Raw genomic sequence first — 27,726 nt, 5'->3', positions numbered from 1 at the left:
AATGGGAGAGCATATAAGTGAGAGTCCAGAAGATTAAGGCAAAGGGAGCGATAGAAAGCTCAACAAAATGCCCTCATGACAAATGCGAGATTGTTGGCGGTTCAGATGATGAAAGGAGTTGCAGGGTCTTGATCTATGGTGGCAGAGGCAGTCTGCTGGGTAGCAGAAACATTGACCCTCTAAGTCTTAGGGTACAGAAATAAATAGCCTAAAGAGTATAGTCTAAGTGACATAAGATGGCCTAATAATTTCATCCCTCATGCTATTAGCGGACATTTTTTCTGGAACCCTAAGGGCAGTGGACAGAGTTACAGTGTTTCCCATGAAATTTCTGGGGAAGGATTGTGGCTTATGATTCTGTGGCTCAGACACTTAAACTCCCTACATTAGTGAGCAGATGTTCAGGCGCCCAGATAGGTAAAGGTATCGTGTAGGGCTTGCTCTATGAGCAGGGTTACATGGAATTGACAAACCTCCCTTATCAGAACAAGATTTGAACCTCTTGTTTTCGAGACATGGGAGTTGCGTTAAGGTGGGTTGCAACCTGTTGTCACACAGCAAGCCGTGCAAGGTGACTTGTTCATAGCTGCTATATAATAGCATTTTTAAGGGGCAACATAAACATCTACTAGCAAGAGGAGAGGAGAAGAGCCGAGTGAGCATCGAGCCATCTGTGAACACAAGTTCTATCTGCTGATAAGGAAGAAGTGCTGCAACTTGGACGATGGATCTACAATAATGTTTGTAGTTCGTCTAAAACGAACGACTTATATCTCGATCGCGATGTTCTAAGAAGCAAGTACAGAACATGTTGGCGGGCAAAAGAAGCCTAGACCTTATAATAATAGTGTTCACAAGTGCTGTTCGTACTCTGTAATCATTTTTACATTCTCCCCTGATTTAGCGAATGTGGTTTCAGTTGATGCTATCTGTCATTTATCCCAGGCAAGCCGTTGAAGCTCAAGTTCCCATTTTTAGCATCAGTGGAGCTATCACAGGCTAACTGCCCTCCCTGTCCTTCCCCCCCCTGGGTCCTCAGGTCGCCCACATGAGCTGAGCTGAATGAGGTCACACCTTGCACTTGTATTCAACTCAATCTTCACATTCTACCATTCCTTTACATCGCCACTTTTCTCTATTTTTCCCTTCATCTCTTCTTCGCCTCGCGAGATTTTCTTTTCGCCCGTAACTCGGGCTCACTCTCCCTTACTTCTGTTCTTTCCTTCTGCTGTCTTCTCTTTGTGTACTGGGCCCTTCCTACACTTTCAACTTGATCAAAATGGTGGCCTTTTGGCCCTGGGGGGTAATACCTCGCCTCTGGATGGCTTGCGTGCAATTGCTAACATGCTCTTGGTAGGGCGAATCCTCCGACACCGCGTCCTTCGAAAAAACGCTTTCTACGCTTTCGACCAAGATCAATGATGCTCAGGCCTCCCTCGACAACTTCCGTGCAAGCTCTCGCCGCGCCCGCGTCATCTGGACACTCTACCTCAGCTTCGCTTATCTCGTCTATGCGATCGTACTTCTTCTTGTCGTGGGATATGATAACCTCGGTGCTTTTGAATGGGGTGGCCTTACAGGCGGTCCGCTACTGTAAGCTCTTCACCCAATGCATGCAATGCGACTTACAGGCTGACGAAACTGTGACAGCATCTATGTAACGCGCACGACCCTCGCTACATACTACAGCTTTCGCATAGAGACCCTCAGCGCCCGTCTTAGAGAGCACCAGCAAGAGCGCGCGAAAACTATACAGAAACTCAAGGATGCCACCAAATATGACTCCACTATGGAGTTAATCGAGAAGTACGGCGGGGCTGACAACAAGAGCAAGAAGAAGGATGGCGAGCAGAATGCAGACAAGACAGCTGGCAAGCAACAACATACCGCCCCTGGGCAGGGACCTCCAGGCCGAACGCGCATGCCTCCTCCTCCGACAGCCAACATTCAGCGGGCTCACAGTCCTGTGCCAGGCCCAACCCTCATTGAACCAGGTGCCGAATTCGCTCCTAATGCCGAATGGTCTGGACCTCCGCCGCCTCCTTCAGCTCCCGGTACCCCTCAACCTCCTCCTCCTCCGCCACCGCAGAGAAGTTACTCCTCCTACTCGACCGCTGCCTCTGAAACTCACTGGTACGACCGTATCTTTGACGTCCTCCTCGGCGAGGACGAGACCGCTCCTAAGAACCGTATTGTTCTCATCTGCCAATCGTGCCGAGTTGTTAATGGCCAGGCCCCCCCTGGGACTAAGACGCTGAGCGAGCTTGGACAATGGAGATGCATGTCATGCGGTGCCTCTAACGGGGAGCTGGACGAAGGGAGGCGTATCATGAATGAGGTCCTGGACGCTGCCAAAAGTGCAGAGATTGGTGGTGGCAGTGCTCATGAGGAGTTCGCTCGTGAAGACAGTGAGCCTCCCATGGTTGATGTGAGCACGCCCAATGATGGTCCCGCTTCAAACACCAGAAAACGCAAGGGGGGTAATGGAACGAAATGAGATGTATCTATCTACTATGTAATTCTGCACGACCACGACAGTATTGACATATCATGGAGATGTGGTTATTATGGCACCTACTATTAATCGAACGTTTTAAAAGCTACATATTTACCCTGGAACCAGTACAATATGTGAACCTTGAGAAAACACGTATTTGCTGCTGTGTCTGTACCCAGTTTTCTTAATTGCGAAGGGATGACTGCCAATTCCTCGGTCATTTCATTGTACATCAGTTGCTGTATAACAAGTCAAGTCTATCATTTTCGCCTACACAGTCCCGTGACTAATTTCAACAATGCTACTCATAAGACTCATGTGATAGTGCAAGTCCAACACATGTACCCCAATATTTCTTCATGACCAAGACCAAAGCACGCTGAGTAACTGGGCAAGTATCAAACCTCTTCGCTGTCCAAAAAGACAAGATCATGCAGCTTTCAAGAGATGCCGTGGTCTATGTAGATGCACAAGTATAGCACCACGAGCCGCGTGGATCATCAAACAAAAAAAGACCAGTCATCCACATCGTCTGGATGACCTGGACTGTCGGCTTGTGTTCGTTTGTTCTCCTGTATTCGGCATGCCCAGAGCGTCTATAATCCTTCTATCTCTTCCTCACCTCCGTCGACCACCCGTCGATGCCCTCGCCACGGCCGCCAACCTCCAAACCTTCAATCTTCAGTCCTTTCATACCAGGCGTATCCTCCAACCAGTTATGGCCTGCCATACCACCAGCGTTGGCTCGCTTGTCGGGAACCAGCTCCAACATTGGGGTCAAAAAGTCTGCAATGCGCTTCGCTTCTTCTTCCTTGAAGTGGTATTTTTCGCGCAGGACGTCTGTTAGAGCCCAGTGCCTAAGCCTGTGGATATTCCGCAACTCTCCCTTTCGATTGAAGATCTCTTGACTCCACTTCCCACTGAGACATAACGATTTGGGAAACGGCCCAAGAAGCTCAATGATCTGGGCGATGTGGTCGTCGTCCTTGCCATACTTGGTACCTGACTGTGGGTCAAATAAGTAGTCTCCTGTAATCAACTCAAACACCTAATAATCGCAGTATGTTAGCAAGACTAGTGACATACTCATCACGAGGTGGGATTCCATACCATAGCTGCCATACTCCATACATCAGTGCTAGCACCCCATTTGGAACCCAAAATCACTTCGGGCGATCTATATTGTCTCGTCTGAATGTCGTTGGTAAAGTGGTGGTTGACCCAGCAAGCATTGCCCAGATCTGCAATCTTGACGCTGATAACGTCGAAGGCGTGCGCATCTTCCGCCTTGCGCTTGTCACCTGCCGCGGTAGAGGGTGAGTTCGATTTGTCGAGAGAAATGCCAGAGACCTCACGGCTGAGAAGGTCGCTTCAAGTTTGGTGTCAGTATCTGAACAAATTTCTATTTATGGAGTATAATTGACTTACGCTGACTTTTCTCGTTGCTTCTGAGCGTCGTCGGACGGCTTGGGTGATGCCTCATTTGATGATTTGCCTATTGGCATGATGGGTTAGCCATGTTTCCGCAAAATAGGACACGGCAACGAGAATGTCTGAGCGACTTACCATCATTCAAAACACCAGCAAGACTGGAGTGGGGGGTCGGTGAGGGGAAAAGGTTGGATTGATTGAAGCTAGTGTTGAGGGGAGATGGGAGTGGTTGACTGCCAGTGATGAGAGTCCTCCGACGTCGCCGTCCGTTACGATTGTTCTCTTTCTCAGCAGCTTCGGGCTTAACGACGCGCTTAACAATCTGCTCAACGTCTCCAATCTCGATGAGAACGTTTTCTGGTTTGAGATCGGTGTGAATGATACCGCATTCGCGATGGAGGTAGTCGAGACCGAGAAGCACCTGTTTTGTGATTTGTTTTACGAGGGGCATGGGAATACCACGATGATTCCAACGCTTGATGAGGCCGAGCAAGTTCTCTCCTAGGACCTCGAAGACCATACACACGTGGGTGCCATGAGGTCCCTTGTGCTCAAACGAATCCAAAAGACTGACAACGTGCTTGCGACCTGGGTGATCGGGCTTGGCCTGAACAATCTTATTGAGAAGCTTAATCTCATCGATGGCGGTCTCGGTGTAGTGGGCGGCGGAGCGGACGACCTTGAGGGCAACATGCTTGCCGTTGGTATTGTCTCGGGAAAGCCAGACGGTTGAGAAATGACCCCATCCTAGCTTGCGAACGACCGTGTATTTTCCGTCTTTGAACTTCTCTCCAACCTGTACTGGGTGGTAACCACCTTTGCAGTAGTCTTCAGAATCTTCCTCGTCTGCAGTGTTTTCGGCGGCGTCTTCGACGGACGAGGATGAGGGGGAGTGGGCCATGGCCGAGAGTTGGTGGGATCTAGAATAGGAGGAAGGAGGTCAGTGATGGCTCAGAATGTATCTTGATATGCGGCAAAAATCAGCGCACGAAGGCAAGGTTTTGATGATGACAGAAAATAATGGCGGAGCCAATGTAATCGGATCAAACAACCACGGTCGCAAGATTTGGTGGGAGAGCGACGGCGGCGAAAGCGCTGATGGCCTTGCGCGTGGTGGGGGACCTTTGCCGGATTGGGCTTGGGAGTGGTGAAATGGCGGGGAAGCATCAAAACATCATCCAAGATAAGGTAGCAACGAGTCAAGACGTGCTGGCGCAATGCATTCATATAATGAGCGCGTCGAACCCCAGACTCTGGACTGCTGGCAGTCCAGAGCCCCGATCCTGGGCGCCAGCATGTAATAGAAAAGAGTCAACGGGGTAGGGAAGTGCAACCTTGATTTGAGAAAGCTGCTCATGGTGTCTTTACATGACGCAGCTTGCGCTGGTAATAAATAAGTCGGGCGCTGGTTCTTCTTCTTTGCACTCTGTTATACTCCTTGGCTTCAGGAGGACGACCGAGTCAATTGGGCAGCGAGAATGTTTATAATTGAGGCAAGAGTGCGCAACAGATACGCTGGTGAGTGGTGTGGCGGACGATGGGCGGGGAATAGGAAAAGAAGAGAAAGTGAACAAGGATTCTTGTGAAAATGACGATGATGACAAGGCGTATGTTAAGTGACGATAGCGGTCGAGGTCTGCAAGCTGTGGCAAGGACCAGCAGGAGAAAGAAACAAAGGAAGGGGGAAATAATATATAAAGACAGGCCAGGCCAAGACGAGGGAGATTTGCTGGAGATTAACCAGAGGTCGGGGGCGTGCTCCTTGTCTTTGGTTTTGATTCTTTGACTCTGGGCTCAGCGTCTTTGCGGATCTGCATTCGCTTGGCTTTCAGTTTTCTAGGGCCTTGCCAGAGACCATGGGATGGCTGGCACGCGGCGCAACGCGGAGCGTCCCGCCCGGCGAATAAAGGGTCTTTGGAAGCTCAAGTCCAAAATGTCCAGCTCGCCAAGAACCTTCTGAAGGACAGGGAGTGTGAATGCTGAATGCGCAGTCATGGCAGAAGGGCAGACAACTAAGTCAGGTGGCAGTAAATCAGACAACCATAGCGACAACCACTATAGCCATCACATTCCCATCTTTCTCCGTTGTCATTAGCCAAGAGCAATCCCAGGCACCTCGAAAGATGCAGTCGGCGAATGACCAAGTGCACCTCTATCAAGGCAAACAGGGCAGGCAGAGATCAGGTACAGAGGACCCAGTGATCGATCGACGGATTCAAGGTTGGTGAGTGCCCAATATTTATGGGGTCGTGTCGTCCTATCAAGGCCCAAGCCCACAGTCCTCCAAAGACTCAGACTCAGAGCAGAGGGAACAATGCCGCCGTGAGCAATATCCACACTTGTTTGAACCTGCTTCACTGCTCTTCTCTGTGAGGTGATACAGGATGCCACGCCATGTTTTGCTGGGTGTTTCTTGAACACCTGAATAGGATCATGTTTGTTTTGTTGGAACCGCCATCGTCCTCGCCACTCGCGAGACATAAGCAAGTCGAGAACCTAGTTTTACGTCCGTAGCAGAATCACGTATTCTGTGTGGATGGACAATCGACAGGTACCAGTGCGCACCAAAATATGCTGGTGACGTCGTAGCTCGTACAAAAGGCCAGCGTACAAATTACTTGAATATACCACATAGTCTATGTTCGAGCACTCTTAATGCGACGAGCAGAACAATGCGCGACCGTGGAATCTCAAGGCCAATAGGGAGTTTGCCAGAAGCACGACGAGATGAAAAGTAGCGGAGGTGATTTAGGAATAGTGAGAATGGAAGATAAACGATAAGTAGCAAGATGAACAAGGAAACACTCTTACACATACCCATCCGTCTGGCTTGTATCTTCCATGGTGATGATAGGCTTTAGATCCTTCTTGCGCTTCTTAGCCGCCAGGCTGCTATTGTTGCTGTTTGATCCGTTGCTGTTGGCATTCAAAGCCTTCTGTGCATCTGGGGATTGTGCGCCGTTCATTGTGTTGGGTTCGTTCGGTCTTCCTGAGGGCGCGCGACTGTGCAGGTTTATATAGTAAAACGAGATCGGGATATAGATGGCGCTCGAATTGCCGATTCGTCAATGGTTTGCGTCGTGAATTCGTTTAGCTGTCGTAATTTATGGTTGTAGGATGCGACGAGCGTCTAATTTCTTTAGGTATCGGTAAGATATCGAAGTTGGAGTGGGGGGGAAGAGGGGTGCTTGTAAGTGTTCGATCGGCGGGCGTCGCAAAGAGGGTTTGTCTCTGTTTTCTTCTTTTCCTCTTCTTTCCCTTGCGTATCAATGAAGACTGGTACCAAAGGCTCTCAAATTAATTTCCCTAGATGTCGAATGAGTCAAAATAACTAGAAGCTGAATACGGTAGGTATTACTTGGTGCGGCAGCACAATATGGCCAGGATCAAACAAGTATCGGCGGGCTGGTTCCAGGCCGAGCTAGCAAGTTGTAGTAGGTAACCTGGTTGACGGAGTAATGGCTTATGACGGGGAGATGGGGATCCGGATGAGCCACGGTAGATGCTGGATGATGAAGGACAAACACTTGTGTGCTATCTAACGAGATAAAATGTTTGGATCAAGAATGCAGAAGACCGAAGAGAAATAGCCAGCTGCCAACTGATGGAAGCAAGGAGGGGCCCAGATGCAAATGCCAGGGTCCCGGTTGATGGGTTGGGCTGGGACAAGAGAAGGCAAGGTAATAACGTTGATACTGCAGCCAACAGACTTTTGCGACGACTTCTGTCAACAAGTTAATAAGGCGTCTAGCCTGGCACGTAATATGTTGGAAATTCAGCGCAAAACAAACATGGACCCAGTTTACATACTCAATTTACACTCTATTCTATTTTTATTGATAAGGTATAAATATAAGCATTTGCAATAGCTCCATCGCTATGGGGGGTCTCATCTGAAACCGCAATAAATCGAAAGAACGACCGACGACATGATTGATATCAAGATACCTAAAGACGCTCCGTGAGATACATGCAGGTGTGGATATGTCGAGTCGCAAAGCGATTTACGACACTGGATTGGCCCAAGGACCTACAGCAAGGACTGACAAGAGAATGACGATGCGTGTCGCTGCAATCAAAACTTGATCTATTGTTATATCAATCCCTACTATGCTCGGAGCGACAGACTCAACGCAAGGATTCGTGGAAACAATACATCCAGACTGTCAGTTAGCGGTACTTGTTTTGGGGTAGCGGCTGGTGTCGGTAGTCGCAGCGATACTCTCATATCAGGCGCTAACAATTGTCGCACATTCATTAATTCGGGCATGGAGCTGACGCCATTCTTGCAGGTACCTTACTGACGTGGGGTACTGGTCAAGCTGAGCATGGCATTCCAGGCTGTCTCCTACAAGGATGCAGCAAGTTTTGTAACTGTATACCTTTACTACCTTTAAGGTATGCTAAAGATATCACTGTAAAACTAACTTGAATTAAAGTATAGCAGATACACCATTCCTACTTCTTAGTTATCTGCCATGATGCACGTTTCAACCAAAACTCAAACTTCTCATTGACTTACTAATCATGTTGGCGTCGATAGCACATGTCAAACATGAAGGTAGCCTCTCCAATCGCCGAATCTTGGGCTTCATCGATACCTGAACTGACGTCACCGTCCCAAGAACTTACCAAGGCACAGTTCCCGAAAGCTCGGTCGTGAAACCAACATTCTACCTAAGATAAGAATACCGGGTAACAAATATGTGTATATGTTTATTCGATTCAAATGTCTAGAACGGCACTCCGTTATCCAAAATCTGAGATCTGGGGTCGTATCTAGCTAGTATTTGCTTCATTATTTAAAAAACGGGCTATTATTATCTAGGCCATATTTGATGTTTGGATCATGGGCTTGTTGCCAGAAGCACATCGACGCTACGTTTCGACAGCAATAGACCCGGGTAATTCTTTGCCAGGTACTACTAAAATAATTCTGACAGTTGTGTAAGTGATCACGCCCAATCTTCAACTTTCATATGTCAAGCACTACCTGTTGTTGAGGCACGTGGTTGAGGATCCACCCGTGTTATTTGGCGTACCGAGGACGTGGGACAAACAGCCATACTATTATTACCCAAGTGAGAATTGTGACGCACGAGATAAGAAAAAAATTGAGAAAGCAGTTCGCCTTAGCCCGTCATAACGGGCTTCAATTTTATGAGTTTAATAGCCTTGTATGCATACGCCCTAAACGCCAAACCCGATGTCTGCCTCTACCATCGTCGCCTTTGATATTAACCAATAGCTTACAATCAATACGCTCCTCGACGAAAGATGCAACCTGAAATAACTTGGTGGAGGAGTTCCATATTAGCAGTCTTAGTTGGCACGCTTCTTGCTCTTCTGCGTCATCTTGCGGAATGCCTCCATGCCACCGGCGCCTAGAGGGCGATGACCTGAGCCCTGGCTTCCCATGAATGTGCTTTGGGGGGCAACAGTGTAGCTCGAGGGAAGATTGACCATACGGGCAGAGTTGTTGCCTCGTGAAGGGGCCAGAAGTCGCTCACGCTCAGCCTCCTTGGTGTTGGGCGCAGGGCGCTGGGATAGACTGAATTGCGAGTTGGTTTTCTGGCGTTGTGCCATCTTGGCAGCACTAATATTTTGGTTAGCAAAAGCGACACCCAAGAGAGCGATGAGGAACTTACTCATAATCATAATCCCGTGTCTCAATCTGTCGCTTTTTGTAATCGTCGGTCCGGTTGAGGATAGGTCGGCTCCATTCTCCAAGAAGACGCTGTGCAATTCTCTTGATGCTGGGCTCTGGTTTCTTGCTTCGAGTGTAGAAGACAACAACCTTTCCGATGCCGCTGCTGAGAAGTGCTTCCTTTTCAATATTCATTTTCGCTAGAGCGTTGAAAATGTCTCGCTGGATGTTGTAAGCTGGAAGGGATCCGTCGTTAAGCGGCTCCAAAAAGAACTTGACATGTTGCAAAAAGTTGGTGTCTGGATCCAGGACTTCATGCTGAACATTATTGCGGTTCATAATAGCAGTGACTTCAGGAAGCAGCTTCAATTTATGAAGGGCTGGTTGACCAGCCTCGCGAGCCTGATTATCGGACTGGCATGCCCCCTCCATTCGAACCTTGAGATCCGCCAGGAGGTCATCGATCTCGGCCTCGAGATCCTGTAGAATTGAAAGTTAGCTGCCGGCCTTATCCATGCATCAAAATACCTACAATCTCGTCCTTCTTCTTGCGCTTCTGGCCGCTAGGCTTCTTGATCGCTGCATCGAGAGCTCGGTCAATAGCTCTCTTTCGTCGTTCCTCCGGTGAAAGGTGGTCTTCATTCTCGGGTTCCGGCGTGGCAGCCTTGGACTTTTGGCGTCGTTCGCCATCAACAGCCACGCGCCTTGATCGTCGAGACTTTTTGCTCCCATCTTCTGCGTCATCCATCTCGACATCTTCATCCCGATCTCGACGCTTCTTATCTCGCCGGCCTTCGCGAGGCTTCTTTGGCGCCTCGCCTTCTGTACGCTTACGCTTTGTGGCCTTCAGCGTGCGAGCAACATCTTCATCAATGTCGACGGGACGATCTTCAATATTGGCAGTTTCAGGGTCGTAGTCCTCGAACTGGTCCTCATCTACTTCGGACAGCGCATCCGAGTCGTGATCAGAGTCGGCAGCGGCGACAGCATCTTCGTACTCTTGCTCCTGACCATCGTTGACAGGCTCTTTGGTATGCTCGCCGACCGGGGAATCCCTTTCGGACATGGTCGCGTCGTCGATCGCGTTTGACTGCGTCGGCAATTATCTCTGTATGCTCAGATGGTAGATTTCTTGAGCTGGGGCGTTGTTGTAAGGAGTGCTTCGATGGAATTTCACCTGTGAAGTGTGGTCAAAAGCTTTGATCATCAAACACCAGGTAAAGGAACAACAATTCGCAAACCTTCAACTTTCTTTGCCTGGCTGGAGCCGCCACAGGCATGAGGCGCGACCCTTGTCTGCTGACATAATCGTGGAGCTCCAATTAGGGGCCTGAGGCAAGTGACCCGCACCTTTGTTTACATTGGTCTTTCTTGTTGCCATGGATTGATTGATGAATTCGGTGGCAGCTGCTTTCGTTCACAAAAAGCTGCCCAAACGTATAAAAAACACCTTCTGTTCGTCTAGGGGACCCTTATACCGTAGTATTTCGAGCTGCTCAGTAGCTATCAATCGATTATGGATCGTCGAACTTACGAAGGACCTATGGACTGGGAGTACCAGGACCACGGCCCTTTTGATCCCACGAGTCCCTTTACACATGCAGCCAAAAGTAATTCGCAGAATGGTGAGTTGAGGCCTTGCAGGATCTTGAAATCAGGTCGTCCTCAGGTGACAGTAGCTAATCTTTTGCGCCGCAGTCTTTGCTTCGCCCTCAAAACCGAGCTTAAAACCAAATCCTTTCGCAAACTTGGGGACACCTTCGAAACAGCAACCACCACGATCATCGTTTTTTACTCCTCAAGTGCCAAGAGCTGCCGCGCCCCCGTTCCGTAACCCTGCCTTTACAACGCCCCGACGACCATTTGAGGATTTGGCATTGTCTGAAGCTTCTGGTGCAGAAGATAGCCCTGCCCCTACTGAGGTGTCCGACTTCCCAAACGATACTCCTGAGGTAGACCATACCAGTGACATCAATATGGGCGGTATGGCAAGTCCCTCCAAGATTGACAAGTCGCATCGATACAACAAGACTCCTTTCTCGAGTAAGAAGCACACCCCGGGCCGAGGCGAGATTAGAGCAAACCGAGACCTCTCCGTATCCGAGTTTATTCGCAAAAGGAAGCGACATAACCTTGACAGGGACGTTAGCATTGTCAATCGGCATCGATGGACAGAGTCAGACTCCGACTACGACTCGGGCGATAGTATCGCACCACGTCGCCGATCACGCGGGAGGAGAAAGGCAAAGGAAGAGCCTAAGGGTTTCCTGGGCTCCCTATTTCACATGTTGGATGAACACCCTAACGCCCCCGACAATCTGTATCGCTGGGTGAAGTTGCTGGTCAACTTTTTCCTTGTCTCAGTCTTCGTCTATATTGGCTGGTCAATCGTGAGCACTGTCAAGACAGATATCGAGAACGCAAACGAGATGGCCCGCATTGAGATAATGGGCAGAATTACCGAGTGTCAGACGCAATACACAATCAATGGTTGCTCTAGGAATGACCGACCCCCAGTTATTGCAAAACACTGTGACGAGTGGTTCGAGTGTATGACGCAAAACCCTGAAGCCATCATGAGAGTCAAGGTGACAGCCAAGCAAATCGCGGAGATCATCAACGAGTTCTCTGACGCCATGAACCTTAAGGCCTGGGTATGTTGTTCCTTGAAACTGCCCAGCAACTTGTAGCTAATATCTGTTTAGGGTTTCTTCTTCGCTGTGCTGATTTTCTGTGCCTTTGCGAACAACTTCTTTTTAGGCGGATATATTAACAAGCCGGCGGCGCCTGTTCCATCACAACCTGCCGCTCCTTCACGCGAGGCATCAATGGTTCCAGAGAACGGCCCTGGATTCATGTGGGTTCCAGTACAGACACCGAGAATGAAGCGTCATATGATCCTGGACGAGGGGACAGACACGGACAGTACACCACCAAAAATGAAGGCACTCCTTCCACCAGCTTTCACGCCTTCGATTCGCCGAAGCCCAAGCAAAGGAGACCGGGGTCGTAGCCCCGTCAAGAATCGGAGCCCAAGCAAGGGGCGCCGGGAACCATTCGCATAGCGATGTGATGAATAGCAACATGCCATTATTTCCTTTGTTGTCATTGTCGAGAGATAGGAACTGTATAACACTGATGCATAGTAACTGGGCGCATACATATGGCGGTGGGATGGATGGTGTTTGGACAGCCAGGCCATGGCATTGGATCATGGGAAATCATGGATGTCGGTGTAATTATCATGGATTAACTAAATGTGCAGTGATATTCTTCTTAGTTTGTCGGAGAATATCCGTGTACCTTACTGTTGTTTTCTTTAATCAAAGGTGCTTGCGAGCAGTGTGGCCTGCAAGACATGGCGTTATTGGGCGCTTGTTGAGCCAGCTAAATATTGTTATCGAGCTGTGTTGTCTTGGGGTAATGTTGAAGCTGTCCGTCATATGCCAATGACGTAGGATCCTGTGGGGTACCTGAGGGCCGTTCATATGTACTCTACCAAGCCAGGGTCAAGCTGATAAACAATGAAGGAAAAGGTTCACTACTACCAATGTATTGTAATACCAGATGATTGCCGCCGAAATGTTGCCTACGCTATTACCAGAGAATATTGTAAAACTCAGTACCATATGAGCAGATCCTTCTATCACCCGCAACATGAGCTGTGTCCAGACTCCTATTCTGCTGGATTCAAGCTCCTGCAAATACCTGTGAGGGACTGTGGTATTGAGGCTAACAGTAACCGTAATTGAAATGGAGGCTTAATGGCAGCCGTTCATCCAAGAAAGATCTTTCTACCTTGTCTATCTTCCATTTATCAAGGCGGAGTTGGCCAATTCTATTGCTCGCAAGATGTGAGGGCCGTGTGATGGGATACTAATGTTGATCACAGTCTGGGGTAGCAGGACGAATTCGAAACACTGTTGTCTCTGACATCATCCTCACAGGGGTTAGGAAACCGTTTTTACCTAGGAGGTCCAATTGAATGGCGTGTGGAGGTTAAAATGGCCATATGTTATGCCCAAGAAAGTCACTTGCAATTCACAACGCCAGCTTAATGTGGACTATTGGTGGGCTCAAGCTTGGTGCCATGCAAATGATCAATGGTAATCTGGACGGTTCGTGTCGACCAGGACGAAAAGCAAGGTTGAACAAGCCCCCAAATGGAACTCCAATGAGGCTTGGAAGCTCTTGGTGATTGACATATCAGACGATAATAGCCTACCTTTGCTGCTGGTTGTTGAAATATCTGACAGGAGAGACGGGGGTGGAAAGGAAACATGCAGGTTCTCGTAAGCACGGCAGTTGACACCCTTTTACAGGGCCAACAAGAACTCGATTTCATCCAAGACAATACAACCGCCAAAAGAGAAAACGAAATTTGTAGTTGAAATATCGACTATTAGGATATTGATACATGAGCAAGTAATAAATATTCTTTACCAACGACCCTCAACTGCAAAGTGACACCTTTCTCAACCCATATAGGCATTTGAGTATTGTCATGGAGAATGTGTGTTTAAACGATGTCGTTACCTGTTTCACCACTTCTTCTAGTCTGCAAAGCCCTCCTTTAGTAGATGTAATGGCGGAATGGCATGCGCCTCGGGCTACAAAGACAAGATAGTATAAAGTTCGTCCTGTCCAGTTTTTAGATCATCAAAAGCGGAACGACCGCGGTATTCACAGCAGAGAAGATCGATCGCGCTTCCTCCCTGCCTGGTCACAGATCACTCTCTTCGCTCTTTACTGGCAACCTTTTCCTCCGGCTTTTTAAGAACTCGACCTGCGAATTTCTTTCTTGACTTCTCCAGAGACCATTCCTCCCTCCTTGCTCTTCCGCCCCACGAGGTAAAGTGGTGTGAGACTGAGCTGGACTCATGGTAATTACCTCTGATCTGCTTCTCAAGTACAGAGACAGAGCCGCCAAATCGAAACACATAGCATCCATTTGCAAAAAGAACTCACCCTGGAAACCTATATTTAAACCTGTCAAAAGTGGGATTGAACGCGACAGTATCGGGATCACAGTTGACTTTGGTTAAGGATTTTCTGTCTTCCTGTCTCTGGGTAGTACCTGGGCACTCGCACTTTACAAGATTCACGATCGCTTCTCGACTTTGAGTTATCTGCGCAAAGTTTCCGCCCTTAGTCTGATTCTAGACTAACCATTTCGTCATTGCCAATTGCTGCCACTTATGGTTTGATAGCCGTCAATTCATGCTGTGCATTGACCACCAGAGCCAGCAACTTCTGGTTGCTAGTACTGGCACCATCGACGATCGAGTGGGCACCGATTATACCTCTAGCTAACAGCATCGTTTGTTGATTTCTCCTGCAAAACACAAAACACGGTTGAGGAAAAACAGAGAAATTATTGTGCGCTTCAAAGCGCCGTTGATTTTTAACATTCTCACGCCAAGTTTCTTTCCCCTTGACTCGCGGCACCAGTCACAAGCGTCCTCGGCCCCTAGTCGCAATCCACAAACTTGCAAGCTTCGAAGCTCACCTCTAGTCCAGTTACGTCGTCGCTAACTACCTACCTACGCCTGGACCTGCCAACTACCTGGCTGGGTCAACAAATACGCAGTTGCTGGTCTGTTGCCCGAATAACAAGCTGCAACCCGGTGCGACTCGTCTACAACTCATTGTGAGAGCTTGGTCACTTCAACATCGTGTCTCCGCATCTCATTCTCCCCGCAACGAGGCGTGACGCGACATTAGAGCCAGAAGACATCCAAGTAGCAGCAAGCCCAAAGCATCCCTGAACCAGGCGCAAAAGCCAGTGCTACATCTCCAGCGCTAGGAGAGAAAACGAGAGCTCGAACTTTCAAACTCAAGACGATTTCCTCTGCAGCATGTACGATTGCGCCGTATCCTCCACTATCGCCCCTCCTAGACCTCATCCCCGAAGCTCGTCGAGCTGAAGGTAAGACCTTAAAGCCTAAAGGCAAACGCCGGGCTCGATTCGTATAAGACTATTTCGGGCCCGCCCTTCTTCTGCCGCCTTTGTTATATCTGTGAAAGCCTGGCGACGAGGCCGGAGTGCGAGAGATGGATGTAGACAACGAGCATTCAGATGGCGGCAGTCAACCGCCGCCTAGCACTGAACACACGCCTCAGGGAGCTTCTGCGCAAGCTGGGGGAGCGTCGGGAAATCCAACCCCCACCTCGGTTCAGTCTGCAAATACGCCCTCGACTGCATCTGGCAATGCATCCACTGCCGCTCATCCGCAGAACTCGAAACGTCGTCGAGGACTAGGCGTTGTGACGCCCAATGCCTGTACCGAGTGCCGCAAGAAACGCGCAAAGGTATGTAGCAAATTGCCTCGGCTCATTCTGCTTCTACATCTCCCCAGTTATGGTAGAATCGCTCATGTTCGGGTTGTACATGGCCAAGGCTCACGACGAATCATGTTGTCTGGTTTGCGACGGAGTCCCGCATATGTATCTTGTTTGCATATCGTATGTCTGTAATTGCACTGCTTCTTGACTAACAATTGCTGCGCAATAGTGTGATGGCAAGAAACCATGCGGGCGCTGCAGAGCGCAAAAAGATGTTGAGTGCGTATACGAAATACCAGTGCGCCAGTCAAAGGAGAATTTGCGAACTGAAATCGAGACTCTACGCCAGAAGCAGCGATCCAGTGATCAAATATTCGCTGCGCTTATTCGACCTGAGCTATGGGAAGGGGTTCTCACACGACTTCGAGGTGGACAACCCATCGAGAGCATATCAGAATGGATAGCAAGCGTGCCGCCCTCTGGAGGGGGTCCGCTGCCCAACTTTCCCGATCGACCTGAGGGGCCTACGATGGGACCCGGGCCAGGTTTCCCGGGAGGTGGGCTGGGAACGTTGGCGGCGATGAGTCTCGGTGTGAACCAGGGGCCACCGCAGCAGCCTCCCATCAGAGAGATGGGCCAGCAAAGTCCCTGGCATTCATCTTTCCGCAGTCAGACAGGATCAACGAGGAGCAGTTCTTACCCAGATGTTATGAATTGGACGCCACAAAACCGCGTCGGATCTTGGGCAGAAGGAATGCATCCAGAACAGATGACAGATAGCCTACCGCGATATCGAGGGGTCGAGCAAATCTTGTCACCTCTGAACGAGCCGGAACTCCGAACAGCTGCGTCAACCTGGACTTCTCTTACTAGCGACAATACTCTTGTTCAACATCTCTTGGCATTGTATTTTTGCTGGGAGTACCCGACATTCGCATCCCTCAGCAAAGAACATTTCTTACATGACTTTCAACAAGGACGAAACCGCTACTGTTCACCAATACTAGTCAACGCCCTCCTCGCATTGGGCTGCCGTTTCTCGACTCAGCCCATGTCTCGAGCGAATCCCAATGACCCATACACTTCCGGAGATCATTTCTTCAAAGAATCACTAAGACTTTTCTCTCAAGAGACAGACCATCACTCGTTGACCACAATCCAGGCTTTGGGCATAATGTCGATCCGAGAAGCTAGTTGCGGACGAGATTCGGAAAGTTGGTATTACGCAGGTCAGAGCATCCGACTAGCTATTGAGATGGGATTGCATAGAATCATGGATGAAGGGGATGAGGATGAACTCGCTGTGCAATCAGCAACCTTCTGGGGAGCATTTGCACTAGATCAGTATGTCTATTTTTGTGTTTTGAGAAAGTATTTGTCTAACCTACCTTCGCAGTGCATGGTCCCTCGCTACAGGCTCACTGCCACAATGTTCCTGTTTCCCGCACTTACCGCCAAAACCGGCAATAATAGGGGATATCGAGGCTTCTTTATGGGTGCCATATACTGATGACGGTGAGTTCATTATCAAGCGATCGTGTTGAGTGTTACTAATTGTATCAGGGGCTCCATTACAACGATCCTGCCAGCAGCCGTCAAATGTAAGGTCTGTGTACAAGTGTTTCTGTGAGCTGAGCGAGCTGGTCCATCAATCCTTGTACATCCTACATTCTCCGGGTAGACCGCTCACGGCAAGAGAGCTCTTGAACATGTATACCCAGTACCTTAACTGGTATGATCGAATTCCTGAAGTTCTTCGGTTGGGGCACAACTTTACCCCAGCTGTGTTGTTTGCACAGTGAGTTTCAACATAAAGGTCCCGTTGTCGAGATAAGACACTAACCATTGATAGCATGTACTACCATTTTGCTATCCTACTCCTATTTCGACCTTTAATCAAGCTGCGGATCATCGGGTCTAAAGTCTCTCCTCGTGACGTCTGCTCCCAGGCAGCCGACGCTATCCAAGGCCTCCTGAGATCTTACTCTTCCCTCTACACGTTACGACGAACTCCCTCATTCGTGCCATATTTCGTCCTCACGTCAGCCATCATGCACTTGGCAATTGGCGCAATTTCTGTCAATCCGGAAGCTACTGAAGCCGACGTGAGAAAGCGGGTCAAGGTTGATCCTCGCGCGGCTGAGGCTATCACTCAAGGTATCTCGGATCTCACTGAGATGGCCCCTTGTCACCAGTTCGCCGAACAGGCACTCAACATACTACGGTATCTTGCTGTGAAGTGGAATATTGATGTTGAAAATAATGTCGACAAGCTCACGGCGGAAGAATATGATCGCCTTGTCCTTCCGCAAACCGGAAGTCTGAACTTTTTTTCGCCGAATATGCGCCACGGAGATATAACGTGCCAATGGGGTACAGAAAACTTCATGCCAGGGACACCGAAACAGTCGCCCTCAGTCCAAAAGGTAGGGGACAGTTTGGAGAACCCTCTCTTCTGGCCCTTTCCCATGCAAGGTCGGCCTATACTTCCCGATGGAATTGAATTAGAACATGCCGGCTTTTCTGTACTCTGATGTACTCCAAAACAGATGGCTCTTTGGACAAAGCCTTTCGGTTACTTCCGTATGGAGTTATGTATAAATACAGGTTTTATGGGGGAGTAAGCTGGGATCACAGAGGTCTTCCTAGGCAAAACGGGAATTAAGCAAAGCAAATATAATAGGCGTCTTCTGGTGGCGAAATAGGAGCTTTAGTGTGTTGAGTGATTACCTATATCCAAAGGCGAGTATTAAGGTCCTATTCTGTATATGCCCATCTTGTGCAAGAGAAGAAGAGACAGGTCGGAGAGGGCATATGCATTACGCACTAAACCGTCGTGCTAGATATGCAGGGGAAACTGGGAGCCACTATCTGCAGCTTTCCGTGGTTTTATTCAAGGATACTTTGGCGTCACTTGAAGTAAATTTTCTTCACGCTCTTCTAATCGTTTCACTTGCATTCATTCTATGATTTGAATTAGGAGCTCTAGGTCGCAGGTAGCTCTAAGTATCTAAGGGGGTTAAAGCGAACCGTTAATTAATGGGTTGCGATACCATATCTCGGAAACAGCCACTTATGAGGCTATTCACGACGAGCAAGCAACTGGGCACTTACGATGTATTATTATTCTACTATAAAACACTCTTCTTTAATAATCTAGAGACTAGTTATTTAGATGTTATTATAGGATCTAGGTCTTACTACTTTAGAATACTTATTGGATGTGCAGTTCTCAATTCTCAGTTGCCTGAACTTCTCTTTGCCTTATGTGATAGCAGCTATTAAACTACACCGCATTAATGCTCCTACCAATCTCAATAAATGTCTAGTACAAATAAACAAACGAAAAGGAGCCCCTTGGGCTATTCGGGCAGCTTATGCAGATTGCCAGTGTTGGATTAAAGGGTAGCTGCGGATCCTTGATATAATTACACCGTTAGGGGCAAGCATATAACACTTCTGCAAGTCGCCGCACCTGCTCAAAACTGGAAAAGGAAAGCGTAGCTCCTCCCACGCCTCGACTACCTAAGAAAGTGGCCAATCTCAAGAATCTTATAGCCTTCTCAAGTTGTTAATGTCATTGGTAGGTATTCAGGTAGGTTAGTAGGCACTTATCTCGCCAAACCTCACAGACATCCTCATCAAGGCAACTCCGGCACTGCAGCTTTCTCCGACCTGCAGATACCCTCCAGGCAGCCAGCAATAGCTTGCCTTCTAGATCAATCCATCACTAGAGGCAGGAAGGTCCATGCTTTCATTATCGGGAGGGGCAATCTGGTTTACTGCTTCCTTCCTCAGGCTGCTACACCCTTCTTTCCCTCCTCACACCTTTCTTATCCCTTTCCATTTCCCGTTCCCCTGTTCACTTCTCCTATCGCCTTCCTTACATTGTGTATCAGTTACTGGTTAACTTTAAAACCTGAGCTGTGAATTCCCAGATCTTTCCAACAAGGCAACGCTGTCTGCCCTTTTCACACTTATGCCCCAAAACATTCCTCTCTGCTATCAGCATCCAGTGTTCATTCTCAATTCCCACAGATCAAGTCACTCTACCACTGTTTCACTCAGCCTCTCTTGATTCGTATTTTACCGCTCTTCGTTTCACCTTGCTAGCGGCAAGTCGGCTATATCTGCAGCTCATCCGCCTCGCAAGACTCCTGAATCGCACGACGCTGGCTGTTCTTCAGCCAGACATACTACTCTCTACTCCGAAGATGGACCGTGAATACGAGGTAAGAATAAAAGTAACAAGGTTGCTTGTACGTATTAACGCCGGCCAGGCCTCAAGGGATCATCACCCCATGGAGATTATAACCCAACATGTGATGCACAGACATGGCACCGACACACAGAGCCGACACTGGCTTACATCTCCCGAATTTCCGCAACCCGAAGAGCTGATGGCAGAATATCCTGCTGAGCTTCCTGCTGGACCTTCAGATGAGAATCCCTTTGACAAGAACGCGTACTTGGAGTTCCAATATGCCATGAACCGGTTCGAGGGCACCGAGTTGCTGAGGCAAGCTATTAAAGACTTCAGAGAAAAGCCACTGAAGAGTGATAGAGACAAATTCTATGTCTACACCCAGGTTAGTTTCGTTCTCCTTGTCTCGAGGCATTCGCTGAACTACAAAAGGTACGCATCCATGGATACCTACTTGCAAAAACCGGACCAGCTTGTCGAATCTCCTTTTCAACTGAATGCTCCGAAACGAAGGTGGTCTGGCACCAATCCACCCGTCTCACCCCAGGAACTCTTGTTGCATTATCTCCCCGGTCAGATAACTTCAACGCGCAGTGCTTTGTCGCTGTGGTTGCAGCCAGGTACCTTCTTGGTGGGCTAGAACCAAACTTTGACGACGGCGAGGATAATAGCACTCCGCCACGCATCGAAATCTTCTGGTCCAACGTCGAGACGGCCATGTTTGATCCTTCGGTCGAGTTGGTGATGATCGAGGCCAAGGGTGGCTATTTCGAGACTGTCCGTCATGCGATGGTCGGGCTGCAGCATGCTGCTAAATTCGAGTAGGTTCATCTCCTCCCTTTTGCTTTCTATATCCCAATGTTAATGGTGCAATCAGATCCAAATTCGATAAATACATCATCAATGGGTCGAACAGAGAATACACTGCCACCTATCTCTCTGAAGAGGGTGCTCTGATCCCAGGAAAAGCTAAACAATTTGATTCATCTCAACAGGAAGCCTTTCGTCGCATGACTTCGCGAGAGCTCGCGGTGGTTCAAGGCCCTCCAGGTACTGGCAAGACGTTCACATCAGTTGTGGCCCTTGAAAGCCATATACTTACGCTTAAGGCTGTTCAGGGAGGCAAGGCTATCCCACCCGTTATTGTCGCCGCACAAACCAACCATGCACTGGACCAGCTCCTCGATCGGTGTTTAAGTTTTGATACTGTCATAGCTCGTTTGGGTGGACGTACAGAGAACGAAGACATTGAGTCTCGCACCCTATTCAACATCAGGAAAGATTCAAAGATCGCACGTGGCCCTACGCGAGGTGAGGCACTTCGAAAGAAAGTTCAGAGTGAGATCGAAGATCTCTTAAAGGGATGCTTTCCTGCCGAACTCATCGCAGCGGAAGAATTCCTTCGCGAAGAATTAATAACCCAAAAGCAGTATGAGTCGTTGAAAGACGAAGAGTATGAAACGATACCCATACCGGGGGGCAACGGACAGGCAGATGATGAAGCAGTTGATTCCATCAAGTCATGGCTCGGCGGATGCGTGGAATACGACCAAACATACATTTATCGCCCCCCAGAGGGTCAGAAAGAATCCCCAGAGACCCAAGACGATGTCATTGATGAATCAAAACAAGAAAACGACAGGGAACGGCTTCATGGTGACTTCTTCCCCACTAAGTTTTACATGACTGGATCTGTCCCCTCCAGATATGGCGATGGGGATGCTGTATCCTCTCAAGCCAGCAGATTGCTGCTGAAACACCATGATCTATACGAGATCAATCTGTCACTGCGAGGCATAGTGTACCGCTTGCTACGTAAGAGACTCATCAATGCGAGAGTCAAACGGTTTCCAAAGCTTCTCAAAGCCTACCAGGCAGCTTGCGACGACATCAAGATCGCTCGGTGTGAGAGGGATGTCAAAATCCTCACAAATGAGAAGGTCGAAATTCTTGGCTGTACAACTACAGGGCTTACAAAGTATCGGGGCTTGATTTCAGCCTTGAAACCTCGAATCCTGATGATCGAGGAGGCAGCTGAGACACGAGAAGCGAACATCACGTCAGCTCTATATCCCAGCCTTGATCAGATCATCCTAGTCGGAGATCACCAGCAGCTTGTTCCGCATGTGGATGTCCATGAACTCGGATGCGAACCATACAACATGCATGTCTCGCTTTTTGAGCGGTTGGTTAATCTGAGACTACCATATTCCATGCTCCAGGTGCAGCGTCGTATGGTGCCAGCGATCCGTCAGGTGGTCAACACATTCTATCACAGACTGACCGATCACAGCTCTGTCAATGATCCCAGAAACAGAGCTCCCGTTTTGGGTATGGGAAACAAGAGTCTTTGGTGGTTCCACCATGATTGGGAGGAGTCTCGAAACACTGATGACTTTTCTTACTCGAACTTCAACGAAGCGAGCATGATCGTCTGCTTCGTTCGGTACCTGATTCAAAATGGAGTCCCTCCCCATCGCATTACCATCTTGAGCTTCTACAAGGGCCAGGTCACTCTCCTTCTAGAGATCCTGCGACGAGACCCAACTTTGTCAGCCAAGAACCCGACAAAAGCATGGTCTGTCAAAACGGTGGATGGTTTCCAAGGCGAAGAAAATGACATTGTGATTCTCTCGGTCGTACGAAGTGCTCACCCAGGCTTCGTGCAAAACAAGAACCGAGCTGTGGTCGCTCTCAGCCGTGCAAAGTGCGGCCTGTACGTCTTTGGCAATGCGCTGAATCTCGTGCAAAAATGGGAAGAAAGCTTTTCAACTTGGATAGGTGTCTATGAAGTCTTTGAAGAGCAGGGTTGCTTAGAAGGTTTTATCCTAGTCACCTGCAAAAATCATGGGCGCGAGACCAAGATCTCCAGCATTGAGGACTGGGAAACCATCGCTGCAGCTGGGTGTGGAGAGCCGTGTACAGAGACATGTTCAGAAGGTCACCCTTGCACGAAGACCTGTCACCCTTTCAAGCAATCCGAGCTGAGGTGCGAAGAGAATTGCCAGCGAGTCTTGAGCTGTGGCCATAAGTGCAGCTCGTTGTGTGGTGATCCTTGCCGCTGCGTTCAGCAATGTAGTGAGGCCTCCGCCCAATTAGCCTCCTCCCGAACGTCTCGTGCACTAGAGCCACGAACACTCATTCCGCCTCTCCGACTTACACGCCCACCGCAAACTCATGTGGCCAAGGGCTTTCCAGCTACCAGAGGTGGCAGAGGCGGCAGACCGATGACTGGGCAGCGAGGCGGACAGGGTGGAACAGTTCGACGCGGTACCCCCCGTACTGATTCCTCAACCTCCATGAGATCTTCTTTGGAGAGTAATCGGAGCGCCTCTAAGAACCGCACTAATAGTGACAACACAGGGATTCTGCTTGAACAGTTCAACGCCGCTGACAGAGATTCCAGCATACAAGAGCCCACCAGCGAACAGCTCATGGAGACGGGCTACTACTCCAAAGGGGGGCCAAGCCGTTGGCACGAGAAAATCACGGTCCAGGTAAAGGGGAACCTCGAATTGGCCCCCACGCCTTCATCCAAAACCTCTCTTTCAGACAGATGGAGTCCCGAGAAGATTTCGCAGAAAGATAGGGTACTGGGAGAGGAAGCTAAGCGGGCATCACGACAAAGAAGCCCGTATGCAACCGTTATTAGGACCACATACCGCCCTACGACGATGGATCCGGATGGAAGTAGGCGATACGGGCTACAAACCCATTCGAGCCACACTGTTTTGAAATATTCTCTCACAAGGAAGGAAATGCTCCTTGATGTCGCTGCTGGCCAATCCATTATCGATCAGCACGAGAATCACGAGAATCACGAGAATCACGAGAAGCACGAGAAGCATGTAAAGAATAAGAGGCATGAGATACATGTGAAGAATGAGAAGCAAGGAGTAGGCGAGGAGCGAGTGGTTACTGCGGGTGAAGGGTCCAGTGTCGAAGACCTGATCAGTTTTGACTGAAGGGCCAACTAACACAGTTGTTGCCACGATACTGTACATTTCGACACTGTACATTTCGACACTGATGGATGTCCTGTGGACTGGCCACGTTTTGTATGGTTTCGATTTGGTGTTGTCAGAGTGTTGAGGGATAGGAGCCACATGAGGGGTAACGAAAAGCAGTGAAACTGGTCAACAGCTTATCTGAGAAGCAAGGCAAGGGCACAAAGCAGAGGTTACAGTAAAGTAGTGGGCATTGGAACTTGTACAAGTACTGTATGTTACAATGCAGCTACCGTTGGTGTTATGATTCAGTTGCATTGTGAGCACAACGTGGGTGATCTGAACTGTGGCAAATCACTATTGAATTGTGATCTGGGCGATCTAACTACCTGACCAGGTACACAAAAGAAGTCTCAATTCAGCACCGCTGATTCCAACGCCCCTAACAGAAAAGACTAGAATTTCGGGTAGTTGAACGCTTAATTCAGAGATAGCCCATATTCTCCTCCCTCGGCCATAGTTCATCCGTCGGTGACATTGATCTCATACCCAATAAGTACTTCAGTACTGGTGCCTTCCCAACCTCTGGTACCCGCTGCACTGAGCATGAAGCGGCTGGTCGGGTCAATGTAAAGACTGGAGATGACACCTGCACGAGGAGGGCCAGGGATAATCAAGAAGGGAACGGTGGAGTGCTTGAACGCACGGGTGTCACGGAGGTCGTAGAGACGGAGGATATCATGGGAAGCGCTAACTTCATTAGCAAGAAGGAGATGAGCAACGGAGAGGAATAGACTTACCAGACGAGGTGACGGCCGTTGACCATGGGTCTTACGGCGGTGACAGCTCCACTGCCGGCAGGGAATTTGAATGTTCTCTGGGGCTCCCAGTTTCTCTTTGCCTTGTGGATGTCGAATTCTTCTACAGTGCCATTACGACGACCTGCGTAGATGGCATTGCCAGAGGGACTCCAACATGCACCCATACACCAGGGTGGGACTCCATTGCGAGTGCCTATACGCGCGACAGGGTCGGGCTGGCGCCTGTCCCAGATACGAAGGTACCCATCCATGGCGGCGGAGAGGAAGGTCGTTGTAGATGTTTGTGTTGGGTCGTGCTGCGTTGGGGCGTGAGGTGATGTTAGCATGAGAGATGGTGAAGCGGGGGCTTCTTGGGAGGCGGGAGGTTGGGAGTCCTGGGTAGGTTGAGAGTCCTGGGTAGGTTGAGAAGGCTCTGTGGTTTGGGTCGGAGCAGGAACGAGATCTACGTCCATAGCATCGGCTGCGTCCTGCGATGTGTCTGCCGGAGGAGGGTCAACGGCGGGAACAGGCTGTGTTTCTGTATCCTTCCCTGCGTCGAGAGAAGCCATGTCTGCAGAATGGTCCATTGCACTATCGTGGCCATGCCCAGACATCATGCCCATGGATCCAGCGCCAAACTCATCGTCATCTTGCCCAAAGGGCTGGTCCTCCTTTGTTTCGCCGAATAGGCTGCCTGCATCGCTTCCTCCAAAAAGACTATCATGAGCAGGGGATGCTTGCCCATCACCAGCGTTGGCGTCAGGGTTGAAATCGGCATTCATATCGTCTACGTCTAACCCGTCTTGAGTAAGTCCATCTGTAAAGCTCCCGCTTGCAATTGGAGCTGCGTTGTTGGTGGCTATTGTCGTAGATGGCAGTGGCTCGTCATCATCTTCGGGAATGGGAGCTCCGTTAGCAGGCCGTAACTCGAGGGCCGATATTTGACCAGCATTGCCGTCAAAACTGCGGATTGTCTTCCCGGTGTTAAGATCCCAGTCAAAGATATTCTTGTCCCACCCACCACTCAGAACACTCTTCTCATCCTGCGCCAATGTTAAGACGGACACGGCATTAGTGTGCTGTTGTAGACAATGGATCCGTTTGCCCTCGTCGTGTCGAACACTCTGCAAGTTGATGCCGCCTGACTCGAGACCAGACAAAAGCCACAGAGCCTCAGAGTGGACAGCAAGGGAGTAAACAGGAGAGAGTATGTGCTCTTGGTCACCTCGGCCAGGGGGTGCAGGCTCTTCGTTCTCCCAGTATGACATGAGGATGCCAGCTTTGGTAACGCTGTCCACAAAAGGATGTCTCTGGGCTACGGTCAAAGGCAGCTTTCCATTGATGGTGTTGGGGCCGTCGTACTTGCGGATGTAGCCATCGGAGCCTCCTGTGATCCAATATCGCAAATCAGGCGTTATAGCCATGGCATTAACACTAGTCGACTGAGGTGCGGCCATAGTTGGTACGATATCGTAAAGACGGGCATTGATGACTCCTGGTCGAGGCTGGGGCCATTTCCTGTGCGAGCTTGGTGAAGGTGTGGTGGATTCGCGCTCCGTATCACCATTGGGCTCGGTCCTGACATGAGCACTCGTCTGGTCATTGGAATTGGTAGCTGGAGGTTGACTTTCGTCTCCGTCGCCGTCGCCATCAGCGTCGCCATCTCCATCATCATTTGCGTCGCCGTTTTCATCATCGTCGTCATCGTCGTCGTCGTTATTATCGTCATCATCGCCTTCTGCGTCCTGGTCTTGGTCGCCGTTGTCGTCTACATCCTCCATTGCCTCGTCAGCGTCGTTGTCCCGATCAATGCGGTCGTTTTCATTGTCGTTGTCGTTGTCATTATCGTTGTCCGAGTCGTTTGAGCTGTTGGACAGTCGATCGTCGTCCAAGGCATTCATTATGGATAACTGAACGAGCGAGTTAGTTAGGACTTGTGAAAGTAGGATGCAGCATTGAAATGGTTGACACAGTAGAAACGAGAGTGTTTGGGTTATATGCATACATTAATAAACTAGCTTTTTAACAGATAATCAAATCGAAAGCACCGATCAATACATGGGCAGATCTTTAGCAGTGAGCTTGGCTGTCAGAATCGCAATGGACCTAGAACCGTGCGCGGGGGCAATAGAGCGTATTTAAAGCTTTGTGCGGAATCGCAAATGACCAAATAACGATTTGAAGCCTGAATGAACCAATTGTTGGTGTGTACTGTGGGCTAAAAGGTGACAGTCTTGTGCTGTGCTGTGCTGTGCTATGCTGTTGGTACTGCGGGGCGCGATATATATAAAGATCCAAGTTGAAGCTTGTTCGCGTCGCGTCGAATTGGAATTTGGTGGAAATGGAATGGAACTGGAAATGGAAATGGGTGGGGCAGGTCCTGCTGATACCCAGGTAGCTTCCTTCCTTCCTTCAACTTAGGTATATACAACAAGGCAACTGCCACTACAAATTTAGAATTGTTACTATATATTTGTTTAATTGGCATGGAAGTTTATGTGTATAATACGGCATGGTATTAATCAAAAGTCACTGCAGGCACGCATCATAGCGACTGTCCTGTTTATCGTCCAGGTACTCAACATTTCTGACCTCAAAGACTTCAATGTAGGAAGGACACTCATCATCATTCAAAACAAAAGAAATGTATTGGTTGCTGTATGTAGCTAGTTTGCCGTCTCTTCCTGAGACTTCCTCAACATCCTCCTCCTCTTCTTCCTCCTACTGTATCATCTGTCTACTTTACTAATAAAAGCAGAAGCCAAAGACCAGCCTCGCATCACCTTGTCTCATCTCGTCTTGCTTAGCGTCGGCCGTGATTGTGTCGTGATCCTCCAGTTCGCGAACTCCCATGCAAGTCTCTCGCACGAGATCCAGATAGCCCTCTGTTATCCTGCCCGTGATGGCGCATCACC

The 27,726-nt window shown here is 49.2% G+C and overlaps 8 protein-coding genes across 8 annotated transcripts; 4 read left to right on the top strand and 4 right to left on the bottom strand.

Moving 5' to 3' along the window:
- Positions 1 to 1,279: 1,279 nt before the first annotated feature.
- On the top strand, positions 1,280 to 2,497 carry FGSG_02794 (uncharacterized protein; the record flags this gene model as incomplete). The annotated part of the gene is made up of 3 exons (XM_011324717.1): positions 1,280 to 1,303; positions 1,358 to 1,593; positions 1,651 to 2,497. The coding sequence occupies 3 exons, from the start codon at positions 1,280 to 1,282 to the stop codon at positions 2,495 to 2,497; spliced, it is 1,107 nt and encodes a 368-aa protein (XP_011323019.1).
- Positions 2,498 to 3,051: 554 nt separating this feature from the next.
- FGSG_02795 (kinase dsk1) lies at positions 3,052 to 4,829 on the bottom strand (the record flags this gene model as incomplete). The annotated part of the gene is made up of 4 exons (XM_011324716.1): positions 3,052 to 3,545; positions 3,608 to 3,866; positions 3,926 to 3,992; positions 4,064 to 4,829. The coding sequence occupies 4 exons, from the start codon at positions 4,827 to 4,829 to the stop codon at positions 3,105 to 3,107; spliced, it is 1,533 nt and encodes a 510-aa protein (XP_011323018.1). The 3' UTR covers positions 3,052 to 3,104.
- Positions 4,830 to 6,019: 1,190 nt separating this feature from the next.
- Positions 6,020 to 6,894, bottom strand: FGSG_02796 (uncharacterized protein; the record flags this gene model as incomplete). The annotated part of the gene is made up of 3 exons (XM_011324715.1): positions 6,020 to 6,424; positions 6,494 to 6,545; positions 6,746 to 6,894. 3 exons carry the CDS (start codon positions 6,892 to 6,894, stop codon positions 6,020 to 6,022), a joined length of 606 nt encoding a protein of 201 aa, XP_011323017.1.
- A 2,150-nt stretch (positions 6,895 to 9,044) lies between these two features.
- On the bottom strand, positions 9,045 to 10,817 carry FGSG_02797 (transcription factor IWS1). Its single transcript, XM_011324714.1, has 3 exons — positions 10,108 to 10,817; positions 9,577 to 10,055; positions 9,045 to 9,524 (listed from the first exon to the last, which is right to left on the bottom strand). The coding sequence occupies exons 1-3, from the start codon at positions 10,639 to 10,641 to the stop codon at positions 9,251 to 9,253; spliced, it is 1,287 nt and encodes a 428-aa protein (XP_011323016.1). The 5' UTR covers positions 10,642 to 10,817; the 3' UTR covers positions 9,045 to 9,250.
- Positions 10,818 to 11,091: 274 nt separating this feature from the next.
- FGSG_02798 (uncharacterized protein) lies at positions 11,092 to 12,640 on the top strand (the record flags this gene model as incomplete). The annotated part of the gene is made up of 3 exons (XM_011324713.1): positions 11,092 to 11,200; positions 11,274 to 12,229; positions 12,281 to 12,640. The coding sequence occupies 3 exons, from the start codon at positions 11,092 to 11,094 to the stop codon at positions 12,638 to 12,640; spliced, it is 1,425 nt and encodes a 474-aa protein (XP_011323015.1).
- Positions 12,641 to 15,629: 2,989 nt separating this feature from the next.
- On the top strand, positions 15,630 to 18,394 carry FGSG_02799 (uncharacterized protein; the record flags this gene model as incomplete). The annotated part of the gene is made up of 6 exons (XM_011324712.1): positions 15,630 to 15,887; positions 16,090 to 17,204; positions 17,257 to 17,375; positions 17,424 to 17,466; positions 17,542 to 17,658; positions 17,713 to 18,394. The coding sequence occupies 6 exons, from the start codon at positions 15,630 to 15,632 to the stop codon at positions 18,392 to 18,394; spliced, it is 2,334 nt and encodes a 777-aa protein (XP_011323014.1).
- Positions 18,395 to 20,074: 1,680 nt separating this feature from the next.
- FGSG_02800 (uncharacterized protein) lies at positions 20,075 to 24,029 on the top strand (the record flags this gene model as incomplete). Its single annotated transcript, XM_011324711.1, has 4 exons — positions 20,075 to 20,092; positions 20,455 to 20,496; positions 20,578 to 20,885; positions 20,942 to 24,029. The coding sequence occupies 4 exons, from the start codon at positions 20,075 to 20,077 to the stop codon at positions 24,027 to 24,029; spliced, it is 3,456 nt and encodes a 1,151-aa protein (XP_011323013.1).
- Positions 24,030 to 24,532: 503 nt separating this feature from the next.
- On the bottom strand, positions 24,533 to 26,712 carry FGSG_02801 (uncharacterized protein; the record flags this gene model as incomplete). The annotated part of the gene is made up of 2 exons (XM_011324710.1): positions 24,533 to 24,761; positions 24,812 to 26,712. The coding sequence occupies 2 exons, from the start codon at positions 26,710 to 26,712 to the stop codon at positions 24,533 to 24,535; spliced, it is 2,130 nt and encodes a 709-aa protein (XP_011323012.1).
- Positions 26,713 to 27,726: the final 1,014 nt, after the last annotated feature.

This window comes from Fusarium graminearum, chromosome 2 (genome assembly GCF_000240135.3).
Source record: "Fusarium graminearum PH-1 chromosome 2, whole genome shotgun sequence".
Classification (NCBI taxonomy): domain Eukaryota; kingdom Fungi; phylum Ascomycota; class Sordariomycetes; order Hypocreales; family Nectriaceae; genus Fusarium; species Fusarium graminearum.
Note: the sequence above shows the minus strand (reverse complement) of the source record. Positions and strands in the feature narration are given on the sequence as shown.

Excerpts from the sequence above, each read along its gene's own strand:
- FGSG_02797 (XM_011324714.1), bottom strand. The coding sequence starts at position 10,641 with ATGTCCGAAAGGGATTCCCCGGTCGGCGAGCATACCAAAGAGCCTGTC. Across the intron at positions 10,056-10,107 it reads GCAAGAAGAAGGACGAGATT|GATCTCGAGGCCGAGATCGA; the intron begins GTAGGTATTTTG and ends TCAATTCTACAG. Across the intron at positions 9,525-9,576 it reads ACACGGGATTATGATTATGA|TGCTGCCAAGATGGCACAAC; the intron begins GTAAGTTCCTCA and ends CCAAAATATTAG.